Genomic DNA, 13,038 nt, shown 5'->3' on the forward strand with positions numbered 1-13,038 from the left:
TTGTTTTGATGAAAGCGTTCGCGAAATAATGCACTGTCAAGGTTATGGGTTTCGGAATCTGGCATCCCAGGGCACGGGAGCGCCGCGTCGCGGCCGGGATTGCCGGCGAAGGCATTCTTTCCTTTTTACTTGTAATGTCCGAGCGCTAGGGGTTGTTGCTACATTTTGACCAAGCTAGCGTTATTTATTTATACATCCCGTATTCAAGAAGTCAATCCTATTTTCCTGGGGGTAACCCTCCGATTTCCCGATTTCTTTTTTCGCGAGACGCCTCCTCGACGCCACCAAAATAAAATCGAATGCGCGGTCCTTCGTTGCTCTATTTGCAGTCTGTACAGGAGACGCGCGCTATGAACATGCACATTCGGAGTCTGCTAGTGAGGGAACTCATCAATGAGTTCATTGGAACTATGCTGCTCATTGTGAGTACAATTTCCTCTCGATGCGTTTTCGTCACAAGTACATGTATGTTCATTTATTGTGTGTGTTTCATGACAAGAGACCGTGGGATTTCTTCATCAGTTGACATTAGGATTAACCTCATATAAATTCCACATCCAGAGTTGTGCTCTTGAGGACAAGCAAAATATTATACGGTCTTAATGTATCCTTTGTGATGGTCTCCCGTGCGTTGCGGCGAAACAAACTCTTTAGCAGTGATCCGAGCATGTTTTTTGTCTGAGAGATCTTTGCGCGTATAAACACGAACGAAACGTTAGCTAGTGTAGTTTTCCGTCAGTGGAAAAATATGTACTAAAAGCCGCATCAGAAATGTGGCACAATTGTTACGTGCACAGAACAAATAATACGAAGAGGTTTTGTTTCCAAAGACAAGCGTATTGATGTATGGTCCGCTGCACAATAGTAAGTACGGAAACTCATCCGAAAAAAATCTTGGTCACAGATTGGCCCGTAAATCTTTACCTGACAAGACAGTGTTTCCAGTCGGTTGACATGTTGGTCGTTCAAATGGTTTCTTGCACTTTTTGCCGAAATCCTTGGCATTTGGAAGCTCTTCCAATGACCAAAGAAGAGGATCAACGCCTCTGCTGCGGAGCTAAATCATTAACTGAAAACAGCAGTCATGTTTGCTAGCATTCATTTGCCTTTATTTATTATTTTTGTGGACTCCACTTACATAATGGTCGTTTCAAGAATATTCGTGAATGAACACGTCTGTAGATAGGGATGACGAGTTTTCTTTTTCTTTTGTTACACGGAGGCTGGGAAGGAACAGCAACAAAAGCGGGTTATTTTGATATCACCTTACGACCCCGAACAGTTCAAGGTGACCGTGCATTGAGGGCGCTATCAAAATAGGGACCGCAAAAATAGCGCACAGTGTCAGATGAAATGACGTCCAGTAATATACAACGTGTGTTTTTAATAAAAGTCTCGTAGTAGAATTAGTACAGGGTAGTCCAAAATTGCCTTCTACACTATCGATGGGTTCGGCATGTTCTCACATACAGCAGGGTAGTTTCATTTTAAATCGAACAACGTGTGAAAGTCGTATTTTTTAATTCGACCAGAAAAAATATATGTTAGAGGACAGTTCAAACGACGCAAATCGCGCCACGTGCGACGCTCGTGCGTGAAGTAGTTTCCGCGTAGGAGAGGGGGAAAGTCGGAGGCTGCTTGGGCGCGCTTTCTTCTGGACCGACTTTGACGGGATCTAGCACCGCTGACTTTATGTCTTGGAACTGGAGGATTTTTGTGATTATAGGCTGCACCATAGACACTGTCCACAGCCACCCACAGAACTCTGAGAGCCACAGATTTTCTGTTAAAAAATGCCAAACTTGGCGTAAACGTTCAAAAAGGCCAAACTTTGTTACCAATTTTCGTCATGACGGAACGTCTGAGAACATCGAGCTTAGTGCCATTCGATAGGACGTTGAAAGAGCTTTTGTGCTGTATAGAATTCATTTTTCTCAGCCCAGGTGTTTCTGCGTTATTAACTTGAGAATCACACATGGTAGGCTAAAATTGCCAATGTTGCATCTCAATTTTCTCAAAAATGCCATCTTCGATTTCTTTGATTATTTTTCAAAAGGTGGCGTCATGTCTGTACTTTAGACGTCAAGTGAGACAATCTTTTATTTTTGGCTGAGAGACGCGCAGCGATTTTTTTTGTCAGGCAGGGTGCACGAGGCTGCGGCCTTGCGCGCCCCACCCACGAGCACGCGACCTTCAACCTCTTCTTTGCTATATGTGTCTCGTTCACGGAGAAATCAATGACCACAGTGCGTGAGCTTGTTGTAGTGTCCCCGGAGCATCACTTTACGTTTACCCAATGGTCTCTCAGTTCCGTCAGGCTCATTCAAACCGTGGGAGAGTACATGAGTTGCCTGTTCGCCCTTGACAAGAAGCCCCAGTTCGACGAACATACCGACAAAGCAGTGAGAAGAAACGAAGCACTTCGTAGGGATCTTTATCCACTGGTAACATCTTAGCTTTTGTTTCAGGTTGCCGCCACTCCCTCAGGCAGTGTGAAAGGCACATCCTTTTCATTGGTAAAAGAACGAAAATCGAAAGTTTCGAAAAACGTAAAATGTGCTCATTGCGAGACCCCTGCAGGTGGTGGCTGCCACCATTGGATTAGCATCATCTGACAGCTTTAGACATGACCTTTCACATGATATAAAGTGACTGGGTTCAAGCGCATTCTTTGTCCGCCTAGTATCGCAAAACCACGAGTGGTACGCGAAAATTTTGCATGTTCGATCTTAATTATTTCTAAAAAGCCGGAATATTTTTCACGATTTATTCCACAGGGGCAGAATTATGCCGGTACTTTGCGCTGCTGGTAAAGTACCTTTTCTCCTTTTGATTGAGACGTAGGGCTACCTTTCCGCGGAGCGATTTTTCCACACAATGGCGCTCTTCGAATGTTTACGAGCGCGTTTTGCTTCGTAGTCTGCTTTGTAATTTAATGCCCAGGTGTTGCATTATGTACTTATTTTGCCCTTATGGTACGTATGTTTATTTTTTCCTTTGGAGACGCAGGGCAATACTTTCGTGGGCGACTTGAACTTGCTATTACGCACTTTCATGGAAGTCGCACGCACGTGCGCATATTCACTATTCTCCCGCACATGTGCTTGAGGCAATGCACATACGCACGCTATGAGGCTGTCGTACGAGTTCATATTAAGAAGGCAGAACTACGGCCACAGGGGACAGAAAGTTACAACACCTGAGAATACAAATTTGTGGTCGCGCGGTTTCAGTCGCCTCTTAACTTGGGCGCAATAAGTGATAGTTCCGAATGTGTGCATGCTCGCTTTAATTAGCTCGCTTTATGCTCCGTAGCGTTATTTCGGAACCACGACGGGTGGTACAAAACCCGTAAGACCGCTGTGATGACAGTTACTCCTCTCAAGTATAACACGTTCGCCCTCACCGAGATGTGTCAGTGTCACCGTGGGAATCAAAATTTCCGACAGAACAACGCACAACTAAAATCCCTCGTTTCCGGTAGCCGTAGGTACCTTAAACCCTCGGTGTGGTCTTCAGTAGTCCTTCTGGCATCCATGCGCTTGAACACATTCACCTTATATCATGTGAAAGGACATGTGTACAGCTATCGGATGATGCTAATCCAATGGTGGCAGCCACCACCTGCAGGGATCTCGCAATGGGCACATTTTACGTTGTTCGAAACTTCCGTTCTTCGTTCTTTTACCAATGAAAAGGATGTGACTTTCACACTTCCTGGGGGACTGGTGGCAACCTGAAACAAAAGCTAAGATGTTACCAGCGGATAAAGATCTCTACGAAGCGCTTCGTTTCTTCTCACTGCTTTGTCGGTATGTTCGTCGAACTGGGGCTTCTCGTCAAGGGCGCACAGGCAACTCATGTACTCTCCCACGGTTTGAATGAGCCTGACGGAACTGAGAGACCATTGGGTAAACGTAAAGTGATGCTCCGGGGACAATACAACAAGCTCACGCAGTGTGGTCATTGATTTCTCCGTCAACGGGACACATATAGCAAACAAGAGGTTGAAGGTCGCGTGCTCGTGGGTGGGGCGCGCAAGGCCGCAGCCTCGTGCACCCTGCCTGACAAAAAAAATCGCTGCGCGTCTCTCAGGCAAAAATAAAAGATTGTCTGACTTGACGTCTAAAGTACAGACGTGACGCCACCTTTCGAAAAATAATCAAATAAATCGAAGATGGCATTTTTGAGAAAATTGAGATGCAACATTGGCAATTTTCGCCTACCATGTGTGATTCTCAAGTTAATAACACAGAAACAACTGGGCTGAGAAAAATGAATTCTACACAGCACGAAAGCTCTTTCAACGTCCTATCGAACGGCACTAAGCTCGATGTTCTCAGACGTTCCGTCATGAAGAAAATTGGTAACAAAGTTTGGCCTTTTTGAACGTTTACGCCAAGTTTGGCATTTTTTAACAGAAAATCTGTGGCTCTCAGAGTTCTGTGGGTAACTGTCGACAGTGTCTATGGTGCAGCCTATAATCATAAAAAACCTCCAGTTCCTAGACATAAAATTAGCTGTGCTAGTTCCCGTCAAAGTCGGTCCAGAAGAAAGCGTGCTCAAGCAGCCTCAGACTTTCCCCCTCTCCTACGCGGAAACTACTACACGCCCGAGCGTCGCACGTGGCGCGATTTGCGTCGTTTGAACTGTCCTCTAACATATATTTTTTCTGGGCGAATTAAAAAATACGACTTTCACACGTTGTTCGATTTAAAATGAAACTACCCAGCACTGCTATGAACCGCTGGAAGAAAGCGTTTGTCACAATCTGCGTTCGCATCTAGCGCTCGTTTGTGATGGCCAATCAAGAGGCTGTTTTACCCATGACGTCTCGAAAACTGTATGTTGTGCTGTCATGTCGCCAATGAGGTTTCGCGAAACTTGAGCCGGCAGCTGCTTTGCTAGTGAAAACACCAAGAAAACAGCGCTGTATGTGAGAACAGACCCTTAGAAAGAAGGCAGTCAGTTCCAACTAACTTTACACAGAAAGCGGGAAAAGCCAACTATGTGAGAGGAGGAAAGACATTGCTCTGAGTTGGCTCTTGTTTTATCGTACATGCTCCCCCTCGAAAAGAGATAATTCCCGGTGGGGTGCTCAACAGGTCGCCTGGTAATCCCTCATGAGGAAAAGTAGAATTTCGCGAACGTCTCCCGTGATGAGGCTCCGTGGGACCTTGCCTTCTTGTCACAGCCCCCTTTTTGGATCATGTGTCCTGCGGAAGCCGTAGAGTGATCTTAGTTGGAGCACAGCGTTGCCACTTTCTGGCTGACAGCGGCGCACAGGAATGACGGGTGACCATAATAGTTTTTCTCATGTTTCTTTTATTTGCATCCTCTTGCTGGAACCCCACTACTCTTACGTGCAGCGAACAAATTGAACGTGTGCAAAGGAGGTTTATCAGAGCCGACAGATACATCACCAGCACCACCTACTATGACTATAACTATTTGCTTCAAAAATTAGGAATGGCTACTCTCTCTTGTCGGCACGTGTCATGTTTCTGCACCAGTGTTGCGGATTTGAATCCACGGATTCGATTTAAATCTACCGGAGGGCTGGCGGATTTGATTTGCGATTTGATTTGCGCAAAAAATTATGGGCAGGATTTGGATTTGGATTGAATCGCATTTTCCATTAATGATTTGGATTCAATCCCATATTCCAGGTATGATTTGGATTTGGATTCAATCGCATTTTCCACGAATTATTTGGATTTGAATTGAATCGCCCTTTTTTCAGCGGATTTGCGCGTGGATTTCGCCAAGCTCCCTCACAAGATGCGTGGATTTGAAATTGAGCGAAGCGCTGCACACGCACTAGAGGCGTCCTCTCTCCAGAGAGACAGGAGTAGCCGTTTTGTTCCAATCACTTCCCCTCACCGCACCGAGGGAACACCAGGTGCAGTTCTTTGAACGCAGTTAACGTCATTCTGTCGATTGGACGGCACCTTTCCCGTGGACCTCTAGCTGAGTCTTCAAGCACGACCCGTTTCAAGCTTGCCAAATCATGTCGCGAAATTCTTGGTCTTCGCCATCATATTGAACGCATATAGGTACACGCATTCACATCAAAACAAAGTAAAACCAACTATAAATATATCACATCCTATCATTTCGTGATTTCGGGAAGGCAAGCCTTTCCTACTCCCACGGACAATCATGGCAAGATGTGCCACTCTACCTAGCATACCTTTTGATTACAACTCGTCTGTACTGCGCGAGGAAAATTTTTACAAAGCCCCGAAACGTCAGCATTTAAATAGTCCCAGGGGCTACATGTTTAGTATAAGTATTCGTAACATGTCCCACGATTTATTAACGATCCATTTAATTGTGACCCCCAGGGTATAGCAACCAACGACCTGTGATCTTTTGAGTACTGATGGTAGAAATCGACGCAGGCGTGTGTTTTTGGGCGTTGCTGAGCCTAGGCCCGCGATAGGAACTCCTTCACTCAGGTGTTCGCCCGGTGCTAAATGACGAGGAGGTTCCTGACCCGAAATCCGCTTTTGGGAAGGTGTACCATACCTACAAACTCCACACTGTTCGTGCCCCGTGAAGCATGAGTCAACACCAACACGATACGTGATGATGGAGATGGCCCCTCCCAGAGTTAGCCAGTCATATACGATTCAATACACTTTTATCAGTATCACTTTTTCTATTTTGGTGTAAGACAAAAATTTAGGGGCACTTAACGAATTACGTGTTGTCAATGCAACCGAAAGTGCGGCTGATTTTCGATCAAGTTTTACTATTTTCTTTCTGGATGCCTTCAACTCAACTCCCATCATTCATTCATTACATGTATTTTCGTTGGGCTTCCCTTCGCGCCCCTCTCCCACTGGCATTGCGCAATTCCGCGCGGCGGAGTGGCCAGCTGTCGGCTACGCGCCGGCGAGGGGAGCTGTCTGAGCCAACGGGGAATTAAATGACGAAGGACGAGTTTTTTTCGTCAGGAGGAATTTAATGCTATCACACTGTAGGCCGACGCACCTCTGGGCTAGGGCAATGCTCGGGACTGCCTAGCTCTGGGGGAAGTACTCACGCCCTCCAAAACGCGGGCGGTGTTAGCTTTCAGCTAATCATATGGCGGCTGGTCGCGCGTGAAATACAACATCCACATTCAACGATCCCAACAATCTGAAATGGCTGCGCGTCTTCAACCTTTAAGAGAAAGCACGCCGGCATGTCCGTTGCCCGCACGGGGGGGCGTGCGAACGCTAGAGGTGACACAGTGAGGTCGCCTTCTGTCCACTCTTGGGTAGTTCCATTTTAAATCGACAAGGGTGAGAAATTGACAATTTTTAATTTCCATGAAAAAAATGTATGTTAGATAGCATCTCGATTGATGAGAAATGCAACAATTTCGAGCTCCGTCCGATGAACCATTTCCGATATGGAGAGGCGGAAGATTGCGACGGCGAATGTTGGTTCGAATTTTTTCCCAACTTTGACCTCATAGCAACGCGCTTCTTGTTTTACCACATCCTTAAAATTTGGCTAATAAAAACTATGGGTTCAAGACAGCACGCGGAAAAAGTCCCGTGACGCCTACTTTAAAGGGGCGCTACGAAAAAATTCTCGAACACAGCACTTCCGGCAAAAAATGTACGATTTCGAACGTTTATTGTTCATGAGCGGGTACACGCATTCCCTTGAAGGTAGGTTCATTAGAGCCGCTAACTCATTTTCTATCGAATGGTATAGATATCATTTATATAGCTCCTGTGGTAGAGCGAGTAGACTGCTGTAGAAGCAACTCGCCAAATTGCTCCCCCAGTCGCCCCCCCAAAGCGTCAGTTTATACATTAATTTCCCTCTCCCCCACCACGCGCTCCGACAAAGAAACCGCCCCCCCCCCCCCCCCAAACCGAGCGTCTGGATCCGCTGACACAGGCTGATACGTAGTGACTGATAGTCTGGTACACGCCGAGCAGGCGTAACCGAAAATGTCTTTCTAAACTCAAAAATTTATGTCCTAAAATATGAATAAAATTTCGGCCAGCGGATTGATAGGTTGGCCCTTTATATACTCGTCAGTCAGACGAAATTTATTGCGCTTTGTGCCACGTCACGCTGTTATTTAAGCGTTGTTTAGTGAATACGTGCAGTATTAGTAATTTGTAGACACTGTTATGGGTCTAGTAATGCTACAGCACGAATTTTGGCTCTCGGATTTGTCAAAAGATTCAATAAATCCGGATTTAAAAGCGGATTTGATATAGGTCCGGAAAAACAAATACGGATTTAAAAGGATTTGATTTAACGTGTCAGAATTAAATCCGGACGTGATTTGGATTTGATTTACTACCTTCAGAAAAAATGCTGATTTGATTTAAATCCGATTTGAGCGGCCAAATCCGCAACACTGTTCTGCACAAACTTCTCCATTCGCGCATTGATTGTCATGAGCCTCTGTCGTCCATTTCATTTCATGTACCGTCCCTCAGACGTTACATACACCACCTTTTATGTCAATACGCATTGAAAACTTAGTCATTTAATAAGAATTCTGGTGGATTTCAACAACTTTAGTCGTCAACATAGTATCGATATATTTGCTCATACTCGAATGTTTCTGACCACCCTTACGGAGGTTGCCCAGGACCGACTTATTTCATGGTTACTGTTAATGTTTGCTCCTGTTGCTACTCATTTTTGTATGCTTCAAACTACTGTGTATGCTGCGTATTATTGTTCGCCTTCTTTTCTTTTTTTTCTTTGGCATCTTTTTTTCTGGTTTCGTTGTTTTCAGTGCACTGTTACCCAGACCTTTACGAACTGTTCACGGGCACCTAAAAAGAAAATGAATTGAAATTGAAATTAGTAAAATGTGTACATGCGGACACGATATTACGACGTGTAAAAGTACTAAAACCAAGACCAAGGACGACACACACACAGGTGTGTACCGTTACCTGTGTGTGTCGCTACAAGCGCTTTTATCCGTCACAACTTACCAACAGGCCCAACTTGATGCTTTACGTCGATATTCTTGTTTACTTGAACATACAGGGTGTCTTTAAAAAAGACAAGGTGCTCTGCGTGCAAAAGAGAGAGCGCTCTCTGGTACTTTTTGTGTTTTGCGAGTTCCTTTTCTTTTTTTCTTTTCTTGCACCAAAAGTAAAAGCCTACGTACCTGAGAAACAATTGGGATGTCTGATGCTCCCCCCGCACACACACATAAGACAAAAAAAAAAAAGATAAAGAAAGCTGCACCGAATTTTGGTGATTTTTCCAGTACCTTACATTTCTCGCGTTCGCTTTTTTTTTTTTTACTCCCATACCTGTACCTTTTGCTGGACGACCCATCGATGCAACATAGGTTGCGGAGCCGCGAATGGAACAATATCGGTATTCATGTGGGTATTATCGATATTTTTCCAATACGATGTTATCGATACCTGTAAAATATCGATGTGCCTATTCATCCAAATATTGACATTTCAGCGATTTTATTAACTCCGAGGAAGGGGCGTACGTGCTTGACAACCGAATTTGTGTTGCTGCTCTCGACATTTGGTTTCATTTGTCTTGCTTTTTTTCTTTTTGGGAGGCGATGTTAGGAACATTCTGCTCGGCACTTCCTATAGCGCTGATGCATATACAGGGTGTCCCAGAAAACGTGTCACTGAGTTATAATGAAAAAACTACACCACCTAGAATCATGCGGTGAATGACATTTGTTCTTACTAGGTTTTTGCCACCTCCTTATGTGAATGTCGTGGAAATTTTTGTCAACTGAACTCGGAAAGTTACCAAGTAAAGGACACCAATGTGAAGCGCGTGCCCAATACTCGAGCTTTAGCAAACGGTCCAGCGAGATGGCAGATGTCATGGGGAGACGCGCTTCGTTGTGAGTTTTGTTGTGGGTCTTTGAACTTGGTGAAAGGGCTCGCCGTTGTCACAGAGGGGAATGTGCGTCCTGGGCCGACTTCTAAAGGAACTGTGCCGACATATGTCTGAAAGCGTCTGAGGAAAACCCCAGCCGGGTCTCGACGTGACATGGAACTTGGCCAGCTCTTATGGCCCGCCAATCATGTGAACGGCACCTAGGCCTCCTCTCCCTCCTTCGCTACTGCGAATCCCTGTTATTGCGAATTCAAGAACCCGCAAATGATTGCAGCTTACTTGGAGACCCGAATATTTAGACAAAAAGAGCAACGCGCTTTCCAGAAAATGACTTTTGAAAAACATTAGGGGCGTTTTGCGCTTTATTTCCCATTTAGTACGCGGGGACGTGCAATCGCAGACGGTTCGTCTTCATGGCCACGACCGGTGAAATCACGTTTGTGATTGGCTGCCGCCGTTGAAAACACCATCCTGATTGGCTGACTATTAGTTGTTACGTCACGTCGACGAGTAAGCAGGCTTTCTCTATCTAGGTGGTGTTGACTCTGTGCGCTTCGACGGTCATTTCTCTCGTTACGCAGGGTTCTTCTTCCAAGGTTCCTTCCCTGGACAGTGACTCCAGTTGTCGGGGTCACAGATAGATTGAATTTCGGTTACGGGGTTGTTGACGAGTGGCCTCCATTCTTTTATCACGTGACTCCGTCCAGAAATAGATCGGAAGAGCATCCACTCAAAGTCCTTTTTTAAAGACAATTTGCTGTTCTGACCACGACTTACTAGATTATAGCGTGTCATTTGCACCCCTTTCCAGCGCCGCATTTGGAAGCTAGTGGTGGCACAACTCATCGGCCCGTTTATTGTTTCTGCAATTGCTATAATACCTTCATCTCACCTTAGGATTTTTGTATGAGCGGTGCATGTCCAGATGCGTTCTTGCTAAGTTTTGATGGAAACTGTATGTTGTTGTGTTGCTGACGTCTGCTATGGCAAGTTTAAATTTCCACTATCCAGTTATGATGGAGATGTGTAGCATCCCTGGCCGCGGGTCATGCGGACGAGTTCCTGCACAGGAGTTGCCGATTATCACATGGTCGGTATAATCCACAGGTTTTCCCGCTCATTTTAATCCTTTGGTCCCAGCGCTACCCAATTTAATCCAGTGGTCAATCAAATTAATCCAAACACCAGCCAATTTAATGCTTCAACACGTGCAAAGTATGCCGTATTATTCCGTCATGGTAATTATGATGACTGAGACCTTCATGATTACGTTATGGGTTTATGACTACTGATCCAACAACCCCTAGTTTTCGCAGTGTCATGCTGTGTTTTATGACTGCTTTTTGTGATTATGACATTTCATGACTATTTTCATGACATGTGCCATGAATCGATTTTGTGGGACTACGGCTGCTTCAAACAGTGTCACACAGTGTTTTGTGACTACCGCCGGACATTAAGACATTCCATGGCTATTATGTCATAAAACTGGCTATTATATCATGGCGGTAATAAAACACCACATTGCACTGCAAAAACCAGGGATCAGTAGTGAAACTCATGATGCAACTCGTGGCGGGTATGGCCGTCATCATACGTGAACAACATGGGAAAGATCAATGACGTACCACATGACTTTGACAACAGAGATCTTGTCTCGTACCTGGCGCAAGAAGGCGTCATAGCGGCACGCCGCCAAGTTCGTCACGTCTATCATGAAGACGGACAGGTTCATCCCTTCATTCTCACGTTCAAGCCCACCCTGAAGCTCCCTGAGAAGGTGCACTCGTGATTCTGCACACACGATGTTCACAAGTATGTGGAGGGTCCAACCCAATGTTATAACTGCCAGCGTTTCGGGCATCTCTCGCGCAACTGTCGTTGGCCCACACGGTGCAAGATTTTTTTCGGGACCGCACTCCCTCATGGAGTGTACTGCGCGGCGGCAACCAAGATGCACCAACTGTGCAGGTCCGCATGCGGCTTCCCACTCTCTATGTCCGCGCAAGCGGTCGCCGATACAACGGTTCCATATGGAGGTGCTCCCCAGCATCGAGGGCCCGGTGGTTAGCAGTACTGACGACCCTCGTAATCGGCACGCCACCAACGTGGTGCCGCCCCCCAGCGGGCGCCTCCTCTGAATCGGATTCAGCGAGCTCCAAAGTGCACCAGAGTGTCCATGAGAGAACCAAGAGTTAGCCTGGATGTCCAGCACCCCCTGACGTCTTCGCCTCCCTTGCGCCAGACCTATACGGATGTCAAGAGGGCCGCTGCGGTTCCACAAATTGGTGCACATACAAGCACACCGCTCCGCCTGAGGCAGTCTGAGCAACAAGTGAGCGGTGGTTCCCCTGATTCTAGCCGTCCTCAAGGCCATCTTAGTGGCGTACCCAGACGCCGCTGGACTTCAGGAGGTCCAGGCCTTGCTCGCTGCTGAAAAGTTTTTGACCGCGAGTCATGGACCATCTGTATAAGCTACTATCCTCCAGTGGAATGCGCGTGGTCTACGTACGAAGCTACCGGATCTCAAGTTGTTTTTATTGAAGTACCGGACTCCCATTTTGGCCATCTGTGAAGCGTACGTGAAGCCAGACTTCCGACTTAGTGGATAATACCGTCTTTGGTCTGCAGCAGAGGTGGGCACCCTCACGAGGGCGTGCGAGGGTGAGGGTTTCCTCACTTCACCCTCACCTCACAATATTTGAGGTGAAGTGAGGTGAGGGCCAATTTTTCTGGGGATGTTTTAGGTGAGATGAGGTGAGGAAAAATTTCAAAAAAAAATTTTGAGGTGAGGTGAGGAAAATCTTTTTAAAAAAATTTTGAGGTGAGGTGAGGAAAATCTTTCTTAAAAATCTTGAGGTGAGGTGAGGAAAATCTTTTTAAAAAAATTTGAGGTGAGGTGAGGAAATTTTCAATTTTTTAAGGTGAGATGAGGAAAACTATGGGAAAATTTTTTTAGGTGAGGCGATGAAAAATTTATGAACGCACACTTTATGAAAACGTTTCCCGCACGTAAACGGGATATCTTTCCTTCTTTCCGCAGCTTCTGTCTCTCATCTGGGCGGGGACTGCCCTCCTCTCTCGCCGCTGATCTGATGCCCGACTTCGCGCGTCATTCGCATACCCACAATTGAACCTCAATTTCCGGTATAACAATTATCGGTATAACAATCGTTCCAC

General features: G+C 45.9%; 1 protein-coding gene across 1 annotated transcript in view; it reads left to right on the forward strand.

Annotated features, from left to right (window-relative positions):
• The first annotated feature begins 221 nt into the window (after positions 1–221).
• The window catches only part of LOC135387638 (aquaporin-9-like), a 42,918-nt gene continuing 30,101 nt past the window's right edge, over positions 222–13,038 (forward strand). The window contains exon 1 of the mRNA XM_064616747.1: positions 222–422. Coding sequence (XP_064472817.1) covers positions 300–422 — 123 coding nt within the window. The 5' untranslated portion in view covers positions 222–299. The remainder of the gene's footprint in view (positions 423–13,038) is intronic.

The sequence above is a fragment of the Ornithodoros turicata genome, chromosome 3 (assembly GCF_037126465.1).
Source record: "Ornithodoros turicata isolate Travis chromosome 3, ASM3712646v1, whole genome shotgun sequence".
Classification (NCBI taxonomy): domain Eukaryota; kingdom Metazoa; phylum Arthropoda; class Arachnida; order Ixodida; family Argasidae; genus Ornithodoros; species Ornithodoros turicata.